This window comes from Macrotis lagotis, chromosome 5, assembly GCF_037893015.1.
Source record: "Macrotis lagotis isolate mMagLag1 chromosome 5, bilby.v1.9.chrom.fasta, whole genome shotgun sequence".
NCBI lineage: Eukaryota > Metazoa > Chordata > Mammalia > Peramelemorphia > Peramelidae > Macrotis > Macrotis lagotis.
In genome coordinates this window covers 272911503-272934721 of record NC_133662.1, presented here as the reverse complement: position 1 = coordinate 272934721, position 23219 = coordinate 272911503, and the positions used below count along the sequence as shown (strand labels likewise).

General features: G+C 54.5%; 2 protein-coding genes across 6 annotated transcripts in view; one reads left to right on the top strand and one right to left on the bottom strand.

The window, feature by feature from the left end:
- ITGB2 (integrin subunit beta 2) overlaps positions 1-11230 on the bottom strand; it is a 34988-nt gene extending 23758 nt beyond the window's left edge. Inside the window, exon 1 of one of the 3 annotated variants that reach the window (XM_074189948.1) lies at positions 11003-11230. Coding sequence is in view for 1 of the 3 variants with exons in the window: in XM_074189946.1 (XP_074046047.1) it covers positions 10659-10733 (75 nt within the window). In the remaining 2 variants the exon portion in view is untranslated. Of the gene's footprint in view, positions 1-3341; positions 3522-10658; positions 10908-11002 lie in introns of those variants that run through there. The other 2 variants (XM_074189946.1, XM_074189947.1) reach the window with 2 other exon arrangements.
- Positions 11231-15319: 4089 nt separating this feature from the next.
- SLX9 (SLX9 ribosome biogenesis factor) overlaps positions 15320-23219 on the top strand; it is a 48561-nt gene continuing 40661 nt past the window's right edge. For 2 of the 3 annotated variants that reach the window (XM_074189944.1, XM_074189945.1), the window contains exons 1-2: positions 15320-15505; positions 18309-18417. In XM_074189944.1, the coding sequence (XP_074046045.1) occupies positions 15395-15505; positions 18309-18417 (220 nt within the window). In that variant the 5' untranslated portion in view covers positions 15320-15394. The remainder of the gene's footprint in view (positions 15506-18308; positions 18418-23219) is intronic. The other variant, XM_074189943.1, reaches the window with a different exon arrangement.

The window sequence follows — 23219 nt, the reverse complement described above, 5'->3', positions numbered from 1 at the left end:
ATTGAGGAATGACTGAACAAGTGGCATATGAATGTGATGAGCACTATTATCTGGTAAGAAACCATGGACTTCAGAAAAGCCTGGAAAGACTTGAACTGATGCTGAATGGAGTGAACAGAACCAGGAGAACATTGTAACATTAACAGCAGCATTGTAAAGGGACTCAGCTTCTCTCGGCAGTTCAGTGACCATGGACAATCCTGTGAGACCTGCTATGGATGATGCCATCCTCATCCAGAGAAAACCTGGGGAGTCTGAGTGCAGAGCAGACTATGTCCAGTTTTTAAAACTTCTTTTATATGTTTCCTTTTTTCCTCACAGTTTTTCTCTTTCCCCTTTGTTCTAATTTCTCTTTCTCAATATGACCAATACGGAACTATGTTAAACACAATTGTATGCATACAGCCTATATTAGATTGCTTGCCTCCATGGGGAGGAAGGAAGGAGAAAAAGGTAGAATTTGTAAATTTGCTGAAGGATGAATGTTGAAGAATCACCTTCACATATAATTGAAATAAAGTAAAAAAAAAAACCAAAAAACAAAAAAGAGTCAACAGGACCTAAGCGAGGCTTCTCCTAGGAGTATGTTTCCATCCAGGAGCTGGTTTCAAAGTCCTGAACAAATTCAAGAGCTGATTCATGCCTAGGCTCTGGGGTGCAGCTTTGACTGCTGGGTTCTAGCACATTTACTTCCTGGGTAGGTTTGTGGTCAGATAAACAATCTCTGAACCAGTGAGGGAGAGGTCACTGGCCAGTAGCAGTGTGGTAGAAAGAACAGGAACAAGGTGGGACTTGGTGCTAGAAGGTCTGTGTTCAAAGATTGCCTCTGCTCCTGACTACATGGTTTCTTCTCTCTGCTCCAGTCTCTTCTACTGCAAAATGAGGAGCAGAGCCCTTAGGGCCCTTTGTCAAGGGCTCTGTTCCCCATTCTCACCATAGATAGCTCTTGGGAATAGTTCTGAAGCCCTTCCTGGGGGCTATCAATTGAGGAGCTGCCCAGTGGAGTCTCCCACCCTGTCCAGTAGCCTTGGGCACCAACTTCTCCCATACGGCCTTCCTCAGATTCACCCTTTGAGGAAGATGCTTCTGAAGGATCTCAAAGCAATGCTATCCTCCTGCTGAGTGACCTTGGCCCAGTCCTTGCCCTGGTGGAACACCAGTCTTCTCCCCTTGGAAGAGCCCAGTCAGCTTCCCCCTTCTCCTAGATCTGAGCGCTGTGCCACATGGTCCTACCCTGCCCACCACCCATCCAGCTTCTCTGGAAGGTCTCTGTGAGTCTCTGGGCAATTCCTGTGCTAGGAGGTGTTCAGGGAAGGGAACATCTCTTCAGCTGCTCCAGGGCTAGTGTCACCTCAGACTCTCTCAGAGCTGGCAAAGTCCAGTCAGCCTCTAGGGTAATCTTGAACCCTCTCCCTAGGGCTGGACCACTGGTGATGGCCTGTCAGTCAGCCCTCCTATGACTCCAGAGGAGGAGAGGTTGTGCAGTGTAGAGACAGTGCTCTGGACACATTGTTGGGTCCAACAATAACACATGGCTGATCTAGCTTTCCCAGGGTGGGGGACAAGTATTTTCTAAGCTGTGACTAAGCCCCCCTTCTATAGTTCTTCATTGGAGTCAGGAGGCATCTTAGGGAGTTAACTTCCTCTTTTGAGGCAAAGTAGGGAGACTGGCTAGGGGTCCCCAGTCCTGGTGGTCCAGTGGACCCAAGGAATATCATTGTGAGCCAGCCAGGAGTCTCAGTGAAGGGGGTTGGGAGAGATGCTATCCCACTTCTCAGGAGGTGTGCGCTCCAGGTTTCCAGAGAACCTTGGAGGTTATAGGGCGACTTCAGTGGGAAAGGTCACTGCTAGGAGCTGGCAGAGCCAATGTTGCTGGCACTGCACAGTCTATTCAGACTACTTGTCTGAGGAGGGAGCAGGCCTCAGTCCTATTTGATGGGTGAGGATTTGGAGGTTCTGAGGTCAAGTGAGTCACTAGGGTCATGCAGCTAGCAGTTGTTAGAGATGGGATTCGAACCCAGATCGTCTTTGGCTGGACATGCTTCCTTGGGGTTCAGCTTTTGCCATTGAGCTCTCAAGCAGAGTGTAAAACATGTTTCACTCATGGCCCCAAACTCACCGGACCAACTGCATACTAGCAAGGTTTGCCCCTCTGGGTTTTCTGTTGATTTCTCAGGTGGTCCTAGGAGAAAGGGGCTGAGGCCCACCAAGTCAATTGAGGGGAAGGAATACTGGGGGTGAGCAAAGGCTGCCCAGTTCCTTCACCTGCCCTAGAGAAACCTTAGAGGAACGGAGGATGTCTGGCTGCTGGTTTTCAACTGCGTGCCTCGGTCTCCTCATCTGTAAACTGAGGTCCCTGGAAGAGAGGACCTCTGAGGTCCTTTCCTGCACTGGCTTTCAGGGGACGCCCACTCTGGGACACAAATCGTTGGCTAGTCTGAGATAATGGGGTGCCGAGAAGTCAGTGGCCAAGGCCAAGTGGGTCCTGCTATGGTAGGAACTTCCCACTGTGGTGGTGGTGGGGGATAGAGCATGACCTCAGCTTCTCCCCTGCTAGAGAGGGCACTGACCAATGGGGATCTTCCCTAGGGAGCACATTCCTTCAGGGAGCCAGAGGAGAGGGTCTGTTCTGTCCCCAACTGTGCTGCTTGCACTCTGGGAGTGACATTGCTCCCTGCCTCTCACTATTATCTGGGCTCCCATTGAGTTACAAAGGTCGAGCTCCCATGGGTGGTCTCTGTTTCTCCACTTGTAGATGGATGGCAGGGCCTGTGGCAGGGCCAGCTTTATCTTTGTGGATCCCAAGATGCTCCCACATACGAAAGGTCCCCCCCATCCCTTTTTCCTGACCCTGAGGCTTCCTCCCATTGCGCCCCCCCCAGCAGTCTCAGATGGTCTCAGCTGTCCCCTATCCCATTCAAGGTTTTGTAGGGAGGGAAGGCAGCCGGGGAAGGAAGCCAGCAGGACTGCCCAGACAGAGGCTGGGGTTTTTTTGAATTTCATATTTGGGTGTTCTATGGCAGGATAGTAGAGGCTGGAGGAGCAGCTGACCCCTCAGACTAGGACACTTCAGACTAGGACTCTTCACAGATCTGGAAAGCAGCAGACCCCTTTGTAACCCCTGGGAGGATTCTTGTGTTTGGAAGTAGGCCAAAGGGGGGCTGCCTGGCACCTTCCATCCCTGGCAGCACCTCTACCATGCTACTACCCATAAGCTGCTGGCCCTGGGGGCCTCACAAATCTGCCTGCCGGGCATCTCCCCAAGTGTTTCCCAGGGTTGGTTCCTACTCTGGCCCCACCAAGAGCCCTCCCCAAAGCTGAGGCAGTGGCGCCTTGCTTACTTGAGTCTCTTCTTTTCCCAGCACTTGGACAGGGTCTGCTTTAGCTGCAATCTAGGCGCAGGCAGTCCTGGGCCATTCTCAGAGGAAGATCTGTGCTTCAGGGTTGTCTGCAGAGGGCTAGCTTGGTGTTACCCAAGCACAGAGGAAGTAAAGCCCAGAAAGTTGTGTGGGTGGGGGAGAGAAGAGGAAGCTGCACCCCATCTCAGCCCCAAGTTGCAAGAGAGGATGGGGAAGACAGGCATGTCACAGGCCGTGGGAGCTGCCCTGGCTCCTGCCTCACCAGCGACGCTGAGGCTGAACTGCACGACTCCCCAGGTACGCAAGTCACCAGCGCCTCACCAAGAAGCCTGTTGGTAGAGCCTCCACATTCTGCTTGAATACCTCTACTGGATGGGGAGCTCATCACCTCTCAAGGCAGCCATCTTCTAGGAAGATTGTTCCACCCATCAGGTCTAAACTATGCCAACTGTCTGCAGAGCAACTGTAGACAGTTCCTCCTCCTAAGTACTGAGACCCACTGTATCCCTGTCTATAAGAGGGCAGGAAGGGCCACTCTGGGGGGACCATGAACCCAGAGAGAGACAGGTCTATTGTCTGAGACCCAGTCTGGTTCACAATCAACCTCTCTCCCCGAGATTTGATCTGGAGGAGCTGTGCACGGAACCTCTATCTTGGAAACGGGAGGGTGAAGATCAGTAGTGGGAGAAACGGACAGTGGCCATCAGCTTTTTGCCTAGCCCAGGATGTCAATGGTCATCCAGCAATCACCACATAGCAACCCTAAGTGACCCGCCAAGCCCTACGACGTGGTAACCTGCCCAATGCCCACAGTGCCCATTCAGCACCCAACACAGTGCTCACTCAATGCCCAAAACAGCACCCACTCAGCACCAACACAGTGCCCATACAGGGCCCCAACCAACACTCAACAGCTCTCTGACCAACACCCAACATGGTGCCGACACAGTGCGCTGGCCACAACATGGCACTCAGTGCCCAGCCCAAAGCTTGGCAGTGCCCACAGCCTGGCTCTCAGTACCAACCATATTACCTATACCATACTCTGACTCAGTAGCCAGGCAGTGCCCAGCCCCACACTCACAACACAGCACCTATTGAGTATGTATCTTTTGAAATATCCTCCCATGGTTGATTGGCAAAAATGAGTCACTGCTCGGCATAGGGCCTCAGAGGAGGCGGCATCAGCTTCCTTGGCCCACTTAGCTGATGGATGAGGCTTGGCCCCAGAAGGCCAGCCTTCTTTCTTTCTTCCTTTCTTTTTGTAAAAATTATTTCCTGTTTTCCAATTACACGTAAAGAGTTTTCTACATTCAATTTTATAAGATTTTGAGTCCCCCCCCCAAAAAAGATTTTGAATTCCACATTTTTCTCCCTCCTCTCCAAGATGGCAGGTGATCTAACACAGCTTATTCATGTTGGATCATTAAACAAATTTTTCCATTAGTCATGCTGTGGAAGAAGAAACAGAACCAAAGGGGAAAGTCACAAGAAACCAGAAGCCGGTAACCCTCAGTGTCCCCAGTTCTCTCTCTCTCCCCATCACAAGCCTTTTAGAATCGTCTCTGCTCCCTGAATTGGTGGAAAGGGCCACTTCTATGGCAGTTGACTGAGCAGCTCCGGCTGTGGTACGAGGTTCTGGTCCTGCTCCTTTCATTCAGCATCAATCCTGTAGCCCCTCCAACAGAGCTGAGCCAGGAAATCACAACTGGATCCCCAACGGCAATTCCGGGAAACAACTGGTAACTTAACAGAGAATCAAAGAGGGAAATGGAGGCCCAAAGACTGGGAAAGTCCTTCCTCGGTTCACATGTTTAGAAAGTTGAAAAGCTGAACCCAGATCCTTTTCCTGGTGTTCTTGGCTCCCAGGAGCTGTTGGAGCCTAGTTAGCCCTGAAATGCCTAAAACCCTAAGGGGAAATGGGTCAAAAAGACAGGTCCATATGACCACTTTCTCCACCTCTCCCCTCCCCCCCAGAAGAATTAACAGCCCCATCTCTCCAGGAGTCAGGAGAGGTGACTGAGCTGCCCAGAAAGGGGAAGCTCACAAGGCTCACTCTGACCCCAGGATTGAAACACAGAGACTTGCTGGGAACAGACTCCTGGGGGGCCCAGAGCTTCTCCTTGGAGGCCCCAGGGGAGGCTATGCTTGTCCATACTCACTGTCAAAGGTACCAGCCTCCACCTGACTCCCAATCAAGAAGTCACCCTGGACTCCTCCTGACGCTCATCCCCAAATTCAGACTGTTGCCAACACCAGTAGAGGACCACCCCCTCTTGCCAGTATTGCCTCTGGGTCACCTCTTCTTGAGGATTTGGAATATCTTTCCTATTTGCTCTCTTTCCTCTAATGCTGCCATCCCCCTCATGCAGACACCTGATCCCTGAACAGCCACTAGGGAGGGGGGCTGCCTACCTCAAGTCTCCCCTTCCTCCAATCCATCCTCTATTCAGCCAAATAGATTTTCCTAGAGTACAGGTCCCACCATGTCACCCCCTACTCAATAAACTCCAGTGACTTCTTGCCACCCACAACCTGGCTTTTCCTTGAATTGGACCCTTTGTCACTCCTCCCCAAAGTCCCCAGGCCTGGGATGCTCTCCCTTCCTTATCTGCTTTGACTCCTGACCATTTTGGCTTCCTTCTCACAAGGAGAGGGGAGAAGAACTGAGAAAGAGTTTGTGGTTTTTATGCCCAAAGGACAACAAAAATGTGCATACCCTTTGACCCAGCAATACCACTCCTGGGTCTATACCCTGAAGAGATGATGAAAAAGGGTAAAAACATCACTTGTACAAACATATTTATAGCAGCCCTGTTTGAGGTGGCAAAAAATTGGAAATCAAGTAAATGTCCTTCATTTGGGGAATAGCTTAGCAAACTGTGGTCTATGTATATCATGGAACACTACTGTTCTATTAGAAAGCAGGAGACCCGGATTTCAGGGAAGCCTGGAGGGATTTGTATGAACTGATTCTGAGTGAGATAAGCAGAATCAGAAAAAAACACTATACACCCTAACAGCAACATGGGGATGATGTTCAACCTTGAAGGACTTGCTCATTCCATCAGTGAAACAATCAGGAACAATTTTGGGCTGTCTGCAAAGGAGAGTGCCATCTGTATCCAGATAAAGAGCTGTGGAGTTTGAGCAAAGCTCAAGGACTATTCCCTTTAATTTAGAAAAAAAACAGATACCTTATTGTCTGATCTTGTTACCTCTGAGACTTCTTGTCTCTTCTCTAAGGATATGATTTCTCTCTCATCACACTCAATTTGGATCAAGGTACAACATGGAAACAAAGTAAAGACTGACAGATTGCTTTCCGTGGGGGGGGGGGGAGTAAGAGTGGGGGGAAAATTGTAAAACTCAAATAATATCTTTAATAAAAATAAATTTTAAAAAAGTTTGTGGTTTCGAAACCCCAGGTCATAGAGGACCACAGCTGGAGAGATCTTGGAGGTCAGCGTCCAACCTACTCATTTTACTGATGAGAGAAACTGAGGGTCACGCAGGCAGAGGCAGAACCACGGTTCTCAGTGAGGGGTCCCCAGGAAGGGCAGACGTTGCCAGCTTACTGACTCAGATCACTGTCCTGGAGTCAATTCTTATCCCTTGAAAGGAGAGTAATTTGTGATTCTGAACCCATGGTAAAAATTATTATGGCCTAAGACCTTAAAGGTCATTGAGTCATTTTACAAGTGAGGAAACTGAGGACAGAGACACTTGACTCATCCAAAAGTCTGAGCCGATCGCAACATCTAAGGAACCAGGGTCTCAGGACCATCTGGGCTGCCCCACACTGGGTTGACCTGACAAGTAGTGGCCCAGTCTCTGCTTAGGGGGCAATAGTGCTACCTCCTACTCCCAAGGGCCAGAGTGCTCAGCTCCAGGCCAGCTCAGATGTCTGGGCAGGTTTTCTGTTCTCAAACCTAACCGAGCCCCTCCCCTAAGGAAGATGTCATTTGGGGTCATGATGAAAACTCTGCTAAGGGTCCCCCAGAGGTTCAGAGCTCAGCCCCCAGGAGTCAATCTACCTATCTGTTCCATTTATAAAAACAACATTGATTTGCTAACTTCAACTCCCCAGTCCAGTCCTTACCAACCTGCCCAAATGAGCCTCCTAAACCTTTTCTCTTTAGATTCCAAAACTAGAAGGTAAGGCAAGGTGCCCCAAAGCCCTGTTTGTCCTGACTTCTCTGGGATGCAAGAGATCAGCATGGGAACATGGGCACCAGAAAAGACTCCCCCTCTGGGTACAGTGTCAGGTCCCCATACAAGGAGGGCACCTCAGGGCCCCAGCCCCAGGAAGGCACCCTCCTGTTGTGGGGTAGACCCCATGGTCCTGAATTCCCCTGCCTATGGGTCCCAGGTAAACGGAGTCAAGGAAAAGGGCTCCTCTTAGTGTGGGGCTGAGTAGGGCTGAATCAGAAGATATAGTGACCCAGAAGATGGGCTGCAGCTGGGCCCCCACAAAGAGTCCTGAGCTGGTCCCTGGGACTGACCCTGGCCAAGGCTCACTGGGGATCTTGGTCATGCCTCCCTTGTTGTGGCGGGTCCTGGGGAAAACAGATTTTTTTGACCCCAAGACTTTCTCTAATTTTATTTTGATAGGTTTGGCCTATTAGTCAGTCACCTACTATGCACTCAGTCTTGGGGAACAAACAGCTCCCATTCTATGGTAGGCAGAGACAACCTAGAGCAGGGTGGGCTCAACACACTGAAACGAATCCACGAGACTTTGGGGCTTAGAGAAAGCATTAACATCTGGGGAATGCTAGGAGAGGAAGGGGCAGACTCCTGGAAGGGCCCAGAGCAGGGAGCACCCTGCTTTCTGATCTATCCACACAGAAAACCAACAATCACCTGAGTGGCGATGAGCACGAGCACAAACACAACCACATGGAAGTGCCCATTCTCCACCACCGTAGGCCTCCTTCCACTCAACCAGTAAGGCCAGTCCTCATTCTAAAGTCCCTGCCCTCAGGAGTGTGCGGTCTGGCCCTGGAGACGTTCACATAAAGGAACATACAAACAAGAGATAGAGTAATGACTAACTGGATTCGGACAAGCCCAGTGTAGGAGGGGGTAATGACCTCCTTTGGAGGCGGGGGGGGGGGGGGGCTAGCCTTTGTGCTTACTCCACTGGGCAGCATGCCCCCTGCCAGTCACTTGGGGGGCTTGGAGCAGATTCTGTGGCGACCACTTTGGAGGAATCACCCTGGTGGCTGGCAAGCACCCCGTTTTTGACTTTACCTAGCATTCTTTATTTCATTCAAGCCTTGCCTGCCTTGGTGGCATGAATCATTGAGTCTTTTGCCACCCTTTCTTGTCCAACTTCCCTAGGGAGCCAAGGCAGGGATGGGGGCCTGGGGAGTCTGTGGGCAACAAGCACATGCGCTTAGATGGGCTTTGCAGACATGGAAATGGAAAGTGTCCCAAGCCATCATTTTCTCTAGGTCTCTGAGACACATCTGGTCAGATTGATCAATAGAATTCTGTTCGGTGTCTCCTGTGAACTAGGTCATGGTCACTTATCTCTCCGGTTGTACAGATGGCCTGGTGCTGGGCTTAGAGGGCCCTTCTGGCCAAGGAGGGGAGAGAAGACAGAATGTGGGTCCAGACACAAGCCCCTTTAGCTCTTCCTGCAAAGGAGAGTTACTCCTATGAATGAATCTGAATGTCTTTCCAGGATTTCTTCAGGTGGCGAGTGTCTGAGGGGAAGCTTTAGCACAATGCCCGACCCCCCTCTGCATCTTCCTGGTTCCTTGGGCACTCAGTAGGACATAAATGTGTGTGGCACTGAATCTGGAAAAAGCCAGGCTGATAGGAGAGCCCCCTTCACCTATGCCTGCCTCTGGCTGAGAGGTTGCCAAAAGAGGGAAGAATGGGGTGAGTCTGCTTCTATGGGGGAGCCCTGGCTCCCCTGCGATGGCCTGGGTCCTTGAGTCAGAAGAGGCCCTTTCCTGACCTCTTGAGAAGGGTAAGAGCTCAGCAGGCAGCTCTGGGGGCTGCCCTGGGGGGCTGGGCACCCTTCTCCTTCCTGCTTTCTACATCACTGTCATTTTACAGAACTGGTGATGGGCTCAGACCAGGGGTGATGGTGACAGGGAGCTTGTGCTCTGGCTTAGGCAAGAAAACCTGACTGAAAATGGGAACTGCTCCCACCCACGATGCCCCTCTTTCTCATCACTCGAGGCTTGTGCAACAGGATTGGGTAGGAGGCCAGGAAGGAGGTATCTCAAGAGGCCTCAGGCCCCTCAACAGTGAGGTCAGGTGGGCTGAAAAATCACAGCAGTGAACAACTGACCACTTATTCATCCCTCCCCAGCAAACCCCCAAAGATGACATTTGAGGAAGGTCCAGAGGATCTAGGCAATGAAAAATAATGTGGGAGTTGGAGGCGAGCCTGAGGGCACAAATAGCCTCATGAACAAAGAGATCAGTTATTAGTCTGGCGGAAACTAGGTTTAGACAAACGTCTTCCACAAGTTTCAAATGATGTAGACATTAATAGGGACATCATAAAGAAAACAGAGGCCCATGGAAGAAATTATCTGACAGATCTTTGGCTGGGGGAAGAGCTCATGACCAAGAAGAGACTGAAACAGTCACAGAAAGTAAAACAGACAATTTTGATTACATGTAAATAAAAAGTTTTTGCCCAAACAAATCAATGCAACCTAGACACCTTAAGCTCAATAAGTCCAAAACAGAACTCATGATATTTCCCTCTAAATCCGCCCCCCCTTTCCCAACACTCTCCTGCCAGCCCCGAGGCTCCTAATCTGGGAGTCCATCCTGGACTCTACCCAATATTATGCCAAGGCCTCTTCCACCTCTGCAGCATCTCCCTTCTCTCCTCAGACATCCCCAGGCTCTAGTACATACCCTCATTACCTCACTTTGGTGGCTGAATGGAGGACAGCCTGGAGGGTCCACTAACATGGTCCTCTTGAATAATGCCTGAGGCAACTTCTCTAGGTACCTATCACCTATTGCTGGAATGTTCTCTCTCCTCAGGCAGCTTGATGGAACAGTGGGTAGAGTCCTGGGTCTGGGAGTCGGGAAGATCCGAGTTAAAAATTCTCTCTGCTTTGGTTTCCTCGACTGTAAAATGCAGACCATAGCAGCACCCACCCAAGTTTGTTAGACAGTATGTGGTCTACAGCAGGTGGTCTGTAAGTACTTCTTTCCTTTCCCTTACTGGGTTCCTCCAGGTCTCCTACTAGAAGACGGCTGACTTGGCTTAATACCAATGCCTTCCCTGTGTGGTTCTCCCCCAATCATCCTGCATACCTGGGTTTGTGTGTGGATCCCCGTTTGTCCCGGAGCTGGGGCTTTTCTTTGCATCCTATTCTGGGTGATTATCATAATGTTTGGCAGTTGGGAAGCAATTAGTAAGTGCAAGCTGACTGAGTTAAAATGAAAAAGGAAGCAGCAGTTGGGTGGCACACTGGGGCCTGGCGTCAGGAAGACATGCCTTCAAATCCAGCCTCAGACACTTACTGACTGTGTGACCCTGCCTGAGTCACTTCACCTCAGAGAAGGAAATGGTCAACCACTTTGGTATCTTTGCCAAGAAAGCCCCAGGGTCAGAGACCCATAGGGGCCCCAGACCTGGAAGGTTCTCCCCTCCTCACCTCTACCTCTGATTCCCTGCTCTTCTGCAAGGATCTGCAGGAGGCTTTTCCTGGTCTCTGCCCCCTGCTCTCTCAGTGCTTGCCTCCCCAAGGTAGCTGTTTGGTACAGATACATGTAAGCTCCGGGCAGCCAGGACTGTTTGATGTCTGACTTCGGATTGCCAGTGTGGCCATTCCCAGTCCCTCTGCTCTCTATCTGCCAGAAACAGGGAGGTGGGTGACTTGCACAGCTCTCTCATTTACTGCCAATTGACTCACAAGGCATCGTAGCATCACTTCCCCAAACAAGGTCCTCTTCCTGCAGGAAGGACAAACACTTGTATTTTCAGCATCAATTGGCTGCATGGGAAATGCTTTATCATTGTTGATTGACAGTAACTTGGGTTCTTGAGGGCAGGGACAGACTGAAGCAGCTCTCTGGAAAGAAGGAGGGAGGTGGAAGCAGAGCACCAGGAGGCTGGGGGCTAGGCTAGTGTCCTGGGTGCTTGGGTACTGCCCAGGAGACCCAGTCTGTTCGCTGTCCAGTCACCCCACTAAAGGAGACAGCCAGTTTACATGTGAAAGCTTTCTGGGACCCAAGGGGGAATTCTGGGGCTGTGTAGTGGGGCCACCTCCCTGCCTCCACCTTCCCCAATTCGTGGGTTCCTCTTATGAGCCAGTGGTGCTTGAGAAGCCCCACCCCCAGTCCTGAAGGCTCCCAAGTCAGTTGTCATAAATGGCTTGTAAATATTTAGTCCAGAGTGATTAAATTGGCTTTTATTAAGAGGGTCTTAAGAAAAGGGCCCCCTCTCTCATGGGGGGAGAGCACTGAATCCTAGAAATGCTAGGTCTTATAAGCACCTTGAAAGTCCTCCCCCCCCATGCCAGTCATTGGCTGCGTCACACTCTGACACATTCCTCCGCATACATTTTCCTGCCTGATTACAGGCGTAAAGGACAATAGTAGACTCCCATTCAACTCCTGTAAAGCTATTTTCCCTTTTCCCTTGGTTAAACTCTCTCCTTCCTGGAAACAGGTTGGCTCTTTGGGTTTCCACAAAGACCAGACCTCCTGGCTTCTGTCCCAGCCATCTGTGAGACTGGCAATACCCTTTCTCACCCTTGTGAAAGCAAAGCACTTGATTCTTTCCCATTAGAGGGATGGGAGGCTCCTTGAGGGCCGGGGCTGCCTTTTGCTTTAATGATTGTTTGCTGATTGATTAATTGATTGAATTTAGGGAGTAACAGCGGAAGGGTGACTCTATCCATCAGCAAGCTCTATTTACTAAGTGCTGGAGTTTCCCAGCTGGGATCAATCAAGCATCAAGCATTCAAGAAGTCCTTCTCTCCACCTGGCAGAGCCTCCAATCAAGCCCGGAAGCCCCAGAAGGGGGCCCTGACTCCCACCCAATAAATGCTCCCTAAAGTTTATTAAGACAATGACTGAATTCAAACATCTAGAGACACCTGAGATCTAGCCTCTTGGCAAACTGGCAGGAGGGAACTGTGAATGAGCATTTATTAAGTGCCTACTATATATAAGACCCTGTGGTAAGGGCTTTGCAGAGTTCATTTGATATGTTAGAATCTTCATCTGAGATTCAGTAAACTGAGTCAGACAGAAGTGAAGTGACTTGCCCAGGACTGCAAAGATAAGTAACTGAGGCTTGAATTGAACTCAGGTCTTCCTGATTTCAGGCCTATCACTCTATTCCCTGGGTCACCTGGCTACCTCAGCTGCAGGAGGGAAAGGACTGAAGAGCTGACTGTACGGGCCCTGCCTGGGCTTCCCATCAGTCCTGTCTGGGCTGCAAGCAGAAAGGCTCGGGTGACTGACCAAAGTCCACCAAGTCAGCGGACAGTCTTTCTGACTGAGTCCTGGTCCAGAGACACTGGGTCAGGGAGCCATGAGTAATGGGAACAAGACAAGGGGCATCCAGAGACTGGGCTGCAGAGCAGCTCATCCCCAGGCCTGGGTAGCAGGCTGGCAGCCAGATGGCAGTCCAGTTCAAGCTGAGTTCTTCCAGAACCTGGAGATCGGATGGCCTGAGCCTCCAGGTGCCAAGGTGAGGCAGAAGCCTGGCAGGGAGGGGGTGGGCTTGCCCAGGGAGGCCTTTACAAATCGTGGGGGCTCCCCAGCAGCTGGTCAGGAGTGCCTTCCACAACTCAGACCCCATCTCATGTCTGCCTGAAGGGTCTCCCAAAGACAATCCCTTCCATCAACATCCCAGGACCCCAAGCTTCAACCTGTCAACCACTCTGAAGCAACTTCAGCCCAAGCTCCTTCTGAGGCTCTCCTGAGACCTCATTCCACATTCAAGAACCACAGACTTCTCCAGAGGGAAGACACCTTAACAATCACCCATGTTCAAGGGGAAACTGAGGCCCACGGAGCTTAAATGACTTCTCCAAGGTTGGGCACCTAGTTAGTGAGAGGTAGGATTAGAACTCAGGTGTCCATGGCCTCATGCCTGGGGTTGCTTCCTGGGGATGGGCCAAGACTAGCAGATTTAACAAGACCCTTTGTCTGTCAGTAGCTCCAGACTCCCAAGAAACCCTTGGATGGAAAGGGTTCTGAATTAACCCAACCTGGAAGGTGGCCAGGGCAGGAGTTTGAGGTGGGGGGGGACCTCAAGTGCAAACAGGACCCCCTCCTGGAACCCTCAGTTTTGTTTCTAAAGGCCCCAGGCTCCTCTTCAAGGCTTACATCCAAATCCCTCTGCTGGAAGGATTGCAGAGTCTCTGGTGGGCTTAGCAAGAGTTCCTTGTGGAGAGACGGAGCTGGTGGGAAGCTGAGGTCCCCGGAAGGGAAGGGACAGGCCCAGGGTCACAGCCACAGAGGTCCAATAGCCCGACAATGACAGACACAAGTAACAGATAGCACCAAAGACTCACCAAGCTGGTGCCTCCTCCACTTTGACCCTCCTCAGATGGAAGCCCAGGGCAGGGGGCTAAGGGACTTATTGGTGATCCAGGCCCCCTACCCACCCAGGGGAGGGGCTGCTAAGTGGGTGGGGCAGGTGGTGGAGGAAGGAAGCCTGACCTGGCCCAACCCCCTCCCATCAGCCCAGCCCTGGGGAGGGGGCAGAGAAGAGGAAAGGGTGATTGTTGGCCTTGGCTTTGAGCATCTGCCTTCAGTGTTCTCCGTCCAGGGTGGCTCTGGGTCTCCGGGAGAGAGGGTGGCAAGGCTGGGCGGGAGGCCCCCGCCTTCCAGTGCCCCCGAGCCCCTTCCTCACAAACGCGACACCCACTCGGGGAAGCGATGAGAGTTCCTGACCCTCTGAGCCCACCCAAGGGGAGAACAAACGCCGAAGCAGCTGGGACCGGAGGCAGGAGGGGGGCATTCAAAGCCAGACCCGGGTGCCCCTGGGGGAGCCCTTGGGCCGCCACCCCCGGGGAGGTGCCAGTCCCCCGCCCCAGCACTTGGCCCACAGTAGGGGTTCCACAAATGTGGGTTCCTCCCCCGGAGCCAGCAGGGCCCACCACAAGGTCAGATGACGGACCTCAAGGAGGGGGTGCCGGGGCCCAGGGGGCATCTCGGAGGAGCTGCTCACCCTCGGGCCCGGCGGCACCGGGGTCTGGTTGAGGGGAGCGGAGTAGGGGGGGGGGCCTGTGAGAAAGGCGCATGCGCTGTGGCGCAGCGTCTCTGGGAGCCCCCAGGCGGGCCCTGCCCCCCACGAGGCCCCCCAACTCCCAGGAGCACCCGACCCGTGGCCAGGGGCTGGCAGGGGGCGTCTCCCCTCCTCGCCCGCCTGCGGGGGGCTCAGAGGGTCCCCAGAAGGCAGACAGGGGTCGGAGGGGGCAGGGGGAGGGTCTCGTCCAAGGTGGCACAGCTGGTCAGGGCCGAGTGTCCGAGGCTCCGACCCCTGCGCCGGTGCCGGACAGCGCGGTGCAGCGGCTGGGGCCAGAGTTCGAATCCGGCTCCCCGTCCTCCCCCTCCCCTCAGTTTCCTGGGCTGGGACAGGGGAGGGGGAGGCAGAGAGGCCCCGCCCCTGGCTCCGCCCCCGCCGCGCCCCGCCCTCCCGGGCCCCGCCCCGCCCTCCCGGGCCCTGCCCCCCGCCCCGCCCCGCCCCGCTCTCCCCCGGCCCCGCCCCCGCCGCGCCCCGCCCTCCCCGGGCTCCGCCCCGCCCTCCCCCCGGCCCCGCCCTCCCCGTGCCCCGCCCCCCGCCGGGCCCCGCCCTCCCGTGCCCCGCCCCCGCCGGGCCCCGCCCTCCCGTGCCCCGCCCCCACCGCGCCCCCCTCCCCGGGCCCCGCCCCCGCCGTTAGAGCCGAGGCGGGGCCGCCTGGGCAGGGCGCATGCGCATCCCGCGTCCCGGGGCGGCGCGGCGCGGCGGCGGCGCGGAAGCCACGTGCGCAGGCTCCCGTTTCCGGGGCCGGGGGCACGTGACGGGCCGGGCCGCCCGCGGCAGCGGCATGGTGGGGAAGGTGCGGCGGCCCCGGGCGCGGCGGCACGCGGCGGCGGTGAAGGCCCGCCCGGCCCCGGGCGCCGAGGAGGAGGCGGCCTGGAGCGGGCCCGGCGGACACGTGAGTGGGGAGCGCCGCGGGCGAGACCACGGGGCGGGGGCGCGGGGGCGCCGGGCGCGGGTCCTACCAACTCCCGGGCGGGGGGGGGGGGGAGCGATCGCGGCGAGCGGCAGAGGGCGCGCGCGAGCCAGAGCCGAGGCCGAACCCCGAGGGAACTCCGGAGGAGAGTGGGGGGCTTCTGGCCGGACCCCGCCCCATGGCTTCTCTTGCCCCCGTCCTCAGCCCCCCCCCAGCCCCAGTTTCCCCTCCCTTCCCCCATCTCATGGGTTTCACCGCCTTGTCTCAGGGCCGGGCTGCGTTTGGGGGCCTCGGGCCTGGACTGTGGAGGCCTGTCCGGGCCCCTCGCCACCCCGGCTTGTCCACCGCAGTGACCCCCGACGGAGCCCCCTGCCCTCAGTGAGCCCCGGTGACTTTGCGGCCTCCAGCATCGGCCGCAGGATCCTCAGCGTGACCCCCAAAGCCCTTCTCAAGCGCCCTCTCCCTTTCCAGGCTCCTTAAAGCTGTTCTCTCGAGTCCAGCCCCCCTGTCGCTGGCTCCACGCGGCCCCAGGCCGCACCCTGGCTTCCGTGGCCCCGGCCCAAACCCCGCTTCCTCAGCCCCTTGCGCTCCGGGGCCTCCCCTGGGCCAGCGTTGCCTCCGGCACGCGGGGGGCGCCTCGTCCGCGGTGGCCGAGGGGGCGCCTCTGGGTTTGGCCGCCTTAGTGCCAGGACTTGAGAGGGGCGCCCCGCCGAGCCCCGCCTGCCCCCGCTTACTGTACCCCCCCTGTGCCCCAAGTTACTGCCTCCATGAACAGAACCTGATTAAAGCCTGAAGCTGCACCGTGACAGACTCCCGGAGACTCCCGAGCTGGGCGGGAGGAGCCGCGCTCCCTCATCCTGGGGAGATCTGGGGTTTGCAGGACTGGCGTTGGCCGGGGCATCCCAAGGATGAGAATGCGCGCCCTGGGGCCCTGCAGCGGGATGGCAGTGGCCATGGAGATGGTGTGGGGTGCCCTCAGGTGGGGCAGGGTGGGGAGGTAGTGGTGAGAGCTCATTCTCTACAGATTGGGAGGGAAGGACCAGCTGCAGTGACTTGAGCCACACTTGATGTGGACTCAGCCACGGGGGTTCAGATTGGGCTGGAAGTCATGGGTAGGGGACTCAAGGTCATGGGGGTGGGGGTCAGCGACCCCGGGGGCTTGTGCGGTAGTCTTCCATCAGTGGGTCAGCAGAGTTATTGTGAGCCAGTTCCTGGGATGGAGCGTGCCCTCAGGGAGGAGGCCATGTGCAAACGGCTGTGCCCGTGGAAATGAGCACAGGTGCGCTCCCTCCACATAGACGATCTGTGCAGATGCGCACACCCACGAGCTCATGGAAGTGCCAGGAACACTTTTAGACCAGACCTGAAGACCCCCAGGAGTCTCTCTAAGGAGAGATTTTTAGGGGGGCCCTTAAGCTTTGGTGGGAAAGAAAAGGACAAAACTTGAGTATCATGGGTTTCCTTTGGCCTCCTGTGCTTTGATCACATGTAAAACCATCTTTGGAGGAGGGGCCCCCTGGGCCTCACTACAAGGACCAAGGACTGGTGACGCGAGCATGGGGCCCCTCTCTTGGCAAGAAGGGCTTTGGGCAGAAGAGGTGATTTTAGCTGAGATGTCCAGGAAATCAGTAAGTGGACATGAGGATGAGGAAAGTTCAGGGCTGGGGGATAGCCAAAAGCTGGGGGTCTTGCTGGGAGGAGGGGGCAGGGTAGAAAGGGCCCTGGATGCCGAGCCCTGGACAAGGAGCTTAGGACTGAGAGAAGATAAAGCCACAGGCCGGCTAGCTGGCCACTTGGTGGCAGTGTCCACCCGGTTCCCGGGGACCCAGCCAGGGCCCTCCTCACTCTTACAATCCCTATGGCTGGCATTTTTAAGGTTATGCTGCAGTTGAGGAAACTGAGGCAGGCGGTGAAGTCGCTTGTCCAGGATCATCCATCTAGTATGTGTCTGAGGTTAGATTTGAACTCGGGTCTTTCTGCCTCCAGGCCCAGTGCTCTGCACACCACCCCCAGCTGTCCCACATCCCCACCACCTAGGGTGGGTTGAACTGTGGCTGAGGTGAGAGGCTTAGATGTGGACTGTGGTGTTCCTCTGAGCCACCAGCTGGAGGGGGGGAGTGGGAGACGGAGGAAGAGGCACACAGCCCTTCAGGGGTCTCCAGCTCCCAGTTCTCTTCAGAGACATGCCGTCAGTGTCCTTCAATCCAGAGGAGTCGGCGAGCACTTATGAAGTGCTTGCTGCGTACCAAGCGCTGACACTTTGTGACCTGCTGCGGCCGTGAGCCGCCATCTACCTCCTGGGAGTCACCGTTCTCCAGTTTGGGTGGAGGAATGGGCTGCCTTGGCAGGTAGCCACCTCTCCATTCCCAGAGGCTCCAAGCAGAGAACGTGTGACCTTGTCCGGCCTGTTTCGGAGGGGACCCTTGGGTGGGTCGGGCTAGGGGCTGCCCCGATAGAAGCCCACATTGACCGTCCTCTGGGCAGCAAGAGGGGAATGGTATCTGCGTCACACCTCAGGGGTGGCCTGCCAGCGAGGAGGGGGATGAACTTATTGAGCCCCAGGAATTTGGGAGGGGAGGAGAGGGGAGGGGCCAGGGCCCACCCCCTTCTGAGTGAGTCCTGGGGAATGTCAGACTTGGACATGGAGCCAAGCCCGGGCTGGGGGACCATTTCTACCCCCCAGCCATCCCCTGGAGGGCTGTTCCTCTTGTCCCTGACACATCCACCCTTGGTTAGTCTGCTGCCAGGGAGTCTTCAATCCTATTTGTCTTGTCTTTGTCCTCAGGACTGGGGGTTGGTGACCTCAGACATCTTTGCTGGGACCACGATCAACCCAAAGCTGCTGGTTCAGAAATTGGACTCGGACACAAGGAGCGTTGTCTCGGCCAGTGAAGGTGAGAGTGTGGAGGGGAAGCCCTGGGAGCCAGCTGCTAATCCAACCCCTCCAGAGCCTTCGGGGGCTCTCTCCCATTTCATGGCATGGACAGGGTCCTGCTTTGGGGTCTGCTCGCTCTCGAGCCCCGTGGGGCTTACTTTGAGAACTTGGGTTCAGTTGCAGTTTTTAACCAACCCCACAACAGTAGCCTCGGTTAGGATTCTCTTTTTGTGGACCCTCTCTCCTGCGCCTGCTGTAACTCATGGCCGATCTGGTCTGGGAAAGTGGATTTGTCTCTGTCTCATTGACGCTGGGGGTGCCAGATGCCTGGGGGGGTGGTCAGGTGGTGTGAGTTAGACCCCTAGTCAGACAGACAGGGACCTCTGTGGAATGAGGGGCACATTGTGTTTGAGGTGTGGGGGAATGGTTGGAAGGGCAAGTTCTCACCAAAAACCCCAGAAGCAGTGGGGTCATGGTCAGTTGCCAGGCTGTGGCTCGTGGCCATCCTGATGCACTCTGCCAGTGTGAGTGGACGCCGGCTCTTCCCTGAGTTGGGCATGTGCCCTTTGTGGGAACCCCAGACTCTGGTGCACTTGTTCTGACCACAAAGATGGGGGGTGCTGGCTGGGGTTTTCTCTTCCATTCTGTCTCTCCCCCCAATAAACAAATTGGAGTTGGGGGTGAGGTGCACGGTCTTGTTGAGACACTTTCCAGAACTGTGGATAGAGAGAGGCAGGGATGTAGAAGTTCTTCCCTGGAGCCCAGGGACACCCCTAAGCCCCTGGAGCAGCTTGGCCCCTGCTCTTGGTTCCTGCTCCTGCTTCCTTTGGCCCTGGGCTCTGAGGCCTACTCTGACCCCACTTCAGGCATGAAATCTGTGCTGGGGGCACCCCCTTCCTCTACTATTCTGACTTGCCAGAGGAAGGAGGGTCTGAGATGTCTCAGTGTTAAGAAAGAGAAGCTCCATTGAAGGTTGGGGGGGCATCCTGGTCATCTTCTGGGGGGCACTCTCCATGGCTCAGACTGTCATACATTTTGGAGTCGGGCCTGATCAGACCACGGACTGCCCTTCTTGGGGATCCTTGTGCCTCCATGCCTTGATAACCCTGACCCCTAGGTTAGCAGGCTTAGATCCATGCAGGATGGTGGGAGGAGGTGGGAGCAATGAGGCCCTGGCCACTGAGGCTTCTTCAGCCCACTGTGGGCAGCATCTGGGCGATGGAGCAGGGACAAGTTAAGAGAAGAGAGGGTGCTGGGGTTAGACTGGGAGCATGATCGGCCCCTCTGCTCCCCTGGCTTGTATAGACATGGGACCTTGCTCCTGGGCTGTCTCCTGCCACCATGCTCCTGGAACTTTGTCCCTTCTTTGAGGTAAGCACTCGAGGTGCCACCTTAAGACTAGAATGAGGAGGAGGCTGGCCTCGGCCTTGGGGCTTACTTTGGAATGAGAGTACGATGCCGGCTGGCATGTGGACAGACCCAGGGCATCAGAAGCCTGTTCTTGAGTTCTTGGGGTACATTGAGTCCCCCCAGAATTTCGATATTTTTATCATGGTTCATTAGTAGGAGGGCTGAGGCTGCAGCTTGGGGCATCAGGGGCCCCAGGGTGGCCTTCTCCACTTCTCTGTCCGAGTCACTGCACCCTTTCTCCTGGTTCTGCTTTCCTCTCTCTGACTGCTTGTATCTCAGATCCGGCCGTTACCCAGAGTTGGGGTGCATCACGTTTGTCCTCTTTTCTCTTGCTATTGAGATATCACAAAGGAAGGGCTAAAAAGAAGTCTTCATTGCAAGACAAAAAACAGAGAAGGGGCTTGTCTATGCCCCCCTCAGCCCTAACTTGCTGTCTGCTGGCATCTGCTGCTGACCGGAAGGACTGTCCTGACCCAGAGAAGATGGGCTTGCGTTTCCAGGAGACATTGGGGTTATCTAAGTTCCCTAGACACTTTCCTGCCTCCTTCTCCTGAGATTCTGGGTCTAGCTCATTGCCCTGGGGGCAGGAGGCTGAAAGGCTGGGTGGGGGAGAGCAGGGTGCAGGGTTATTTACCTGGGAGGGTGGTGAGGAGAGAGGCCCCTCCTCTTGGTCTTTGCCCTTTTCTCCTTCCTTTCTCTTTCTCTTCTCTTTCTTCTCTTCCTCCTTCCTCTTCCCCTCTCCCTGCTCCCTCCTCCTTCCTCCTCCCTTCTCCCCCTCCCCACCACCCCAGGGCTTGGTGTGAGTGCTCCCAGGCAGGCCTTAGTACAGGGCTACCAGCTGGAACATCGTAGGCATTTCCTTTGCAGTCTGAAGGATGTGTCTTTGTTCTTTTAGGAGTGGGTTCTTAGAGGAGTCTTTAATAGAATTTCCCTCTGTTCTGACATTTCCCCCCCCCCCCCCCCCCCCCCCCCAGAAGAGGACCAGCTACAAAAATTGCCTTCCCAGCCCCTCTCCCAGGGTCTTGGCTCAGTGTGACCAGTGACCATGATAAGGCCCTGCCCTCCTGCCTAGGGTCCAGGGGTGGATGGTTGATCAGAGAGGGAAGCCCCAACTTCCTTGACCCCCTGGGCTTCCCTCTTCTTCCTTTCTCTCCCTCTGCCCTGAACTTGGAGGCAGCTGTGGGTCCTGTGGACATGGGGCTGGGACTGGACTTAGGAAGATCAAGTTCAAATCCCGCCACAGACGCTTGCCCACTGAGTGAGCTGGGCCAGTTGCTTCACAGCTTGCTGTCTGCCTCTGTTTCCTCACAGGGATAATCCCAGTCCCTCCCTCCCACCATCCTTGGTGGACCCTGCTCTTCTTCTGGGCCTGCTGGACTCTCCCTTTGGGTCTGTCCTCACCCTGTGGCTGCATCAGCCCCCATTGATCCTCCCAGGCTTCTTTGTCCTTTCTACTCCATTCCTAGAGCTTGGTTTGTTTAGGCTTTGTTTCCTGTTCTCTGTTGTCACACAAAATGCCGCTTGAAGTATTTGGGTGGGTTTGGGGTCTAGTCCCAGGCTTGGACTTCCCAAGCCCAGGGGTATGGATGTTCGAGTCTTTTTCTTTGCAGAATTCCATGTTCCTTTCCAGAATGGTCGGGCTGCTTCACAGCTCCACCAATAATGCATCAGTGCCTCTCAGCTGGGCAGAGATGAACTGGTTCAGGTGACAGGCCTGATGCCTTGTACCCTTTGCCCTTTATGGCTCTCCCCCAAAATTGCAATCATTTACTTGGAGCTGATTTCAGAGGATTCCTTCGAGAGAGTGGAAAGAAGGACTAGGGACCATAAAAAGGCCCCGGTGGTTTCCTTGGGCACAAACCTCAGATTCAGTGTCCCCATCTTCCGCTGTCTCCAGATCGTCTATTTTTGCCTTGGTAACACCGCGTGATTGAAGTGAACTGCGCCTGTGGGCGGTCGTGTAAACTGTGTTTTTCACATAGGAACACTTCTGGGAAAGGTCGGGGAGGGGGGGGTCACAGCAAGGTCGGAATCTGGCTAATGTCAAAAATCCTTCTCCGGAGAACTGAAGCCAAGATGGATTCTCTACTTTTCCTGAGCCTCCTTCCTCCAGGACAGTGATTTCTCCTATCCTACCCACCCCCACTGGGGACAGATTTCTGGGGCTGGAGATGGGGTGGTCTGAGCTGTTTCACATTCTTTGAAGCTCTCAGTAGAAGGCCTGGTTGGTTTTGGGGGACTATGCTTGAAGGCTCTAGGGGGCGAGAGGTAGTCTGAGCTGCCTCACATTTTCGGAAGCTCTGGGTAGAAGGCTCCTCAGGTTTTTGAGGCAGGGAGGCTGTGAATCAACCTTTGGGGGGGCCCTCCCAACAGACAAGGGCACCCGTGACGCAGCCTATCTGATTTCCTGTTCTGTGCTCCCAGGAGCTTCTATGAGCTCTGGACAGTCTGAGTCTTGCTGGCTAGCAATCCGTCAAGACTGTTTATTCTGGGACCGTCTGCTCCTTTTCTGTGAGGGTTCTGGGGTTTTGTGTGGGAGCCCTCATTGGAGCCTTGCTTGGCAGAGACAGAGAGAGCCCTGATCCTCTGGTGATGGAAGGGAAGGCAGAACTGGGCCATGTCACTGATTAGCTGGATTGTCCACACTTGGAGGCCTAGAGCGTTTCCTGACCTCCGAAAGCGACCCTTGCAGGGACTCTTTGGCAATCATCGAGGCAGCGCTCTGTCCTGACCTTCCTGACTCAGGCTGATATTCTCTTGCGTTGCTAGTGTTAGTTCCAGACGCAGTTCAACATCTGCCCAGTGCCTTCACTGGTTTTCTTCTTGTAGAAATAGTCCAGAAAGAAGAAGGGGATATAGAAGAAAAGGAAAAGTTGGAAGAGGAGGGATAGTTTAGTAGAGGTGGTACTCTCTCCAGAGTCAGGAGGACCTTTATTCTGATCTAGGTGGGGGACCCTGGGTCACTTGCTTGGTCACTGCCTCAGTTTTCTCAAATGGAAAATGGGCATAATAATTACACTTACTTTCTAGGATCATCATGAGGATAAAATGAAAGAATACTTATAAAGGATTTTATAAACCCATAATACGGCAATAAATAAACACTAGCTCTTCTCCATTTGACAGTATGTGTAACCATCCACACCCCTAGGCCTCCACATTCTCAACAAAAGAAAGGAGGTCTATTTTCTCTTATTGTTTTCAAGGTCAAGATTAGTCATTCATCATCTGTAAAAGTTTCGGGTTTTTTTAAGTTACATTGTAGTCCTCCTGTCTCTTCTTTTTCTAATTCCCTTGACTTCACTTTTTTGTATTTGTCACTTGTTCCAGGGCCGGACAATCTCATCATGTTCTTCTACCACAAATTGTTTAATATTTCCTTAGTTGATTTTCATGAAGGTTTTGTTTAGA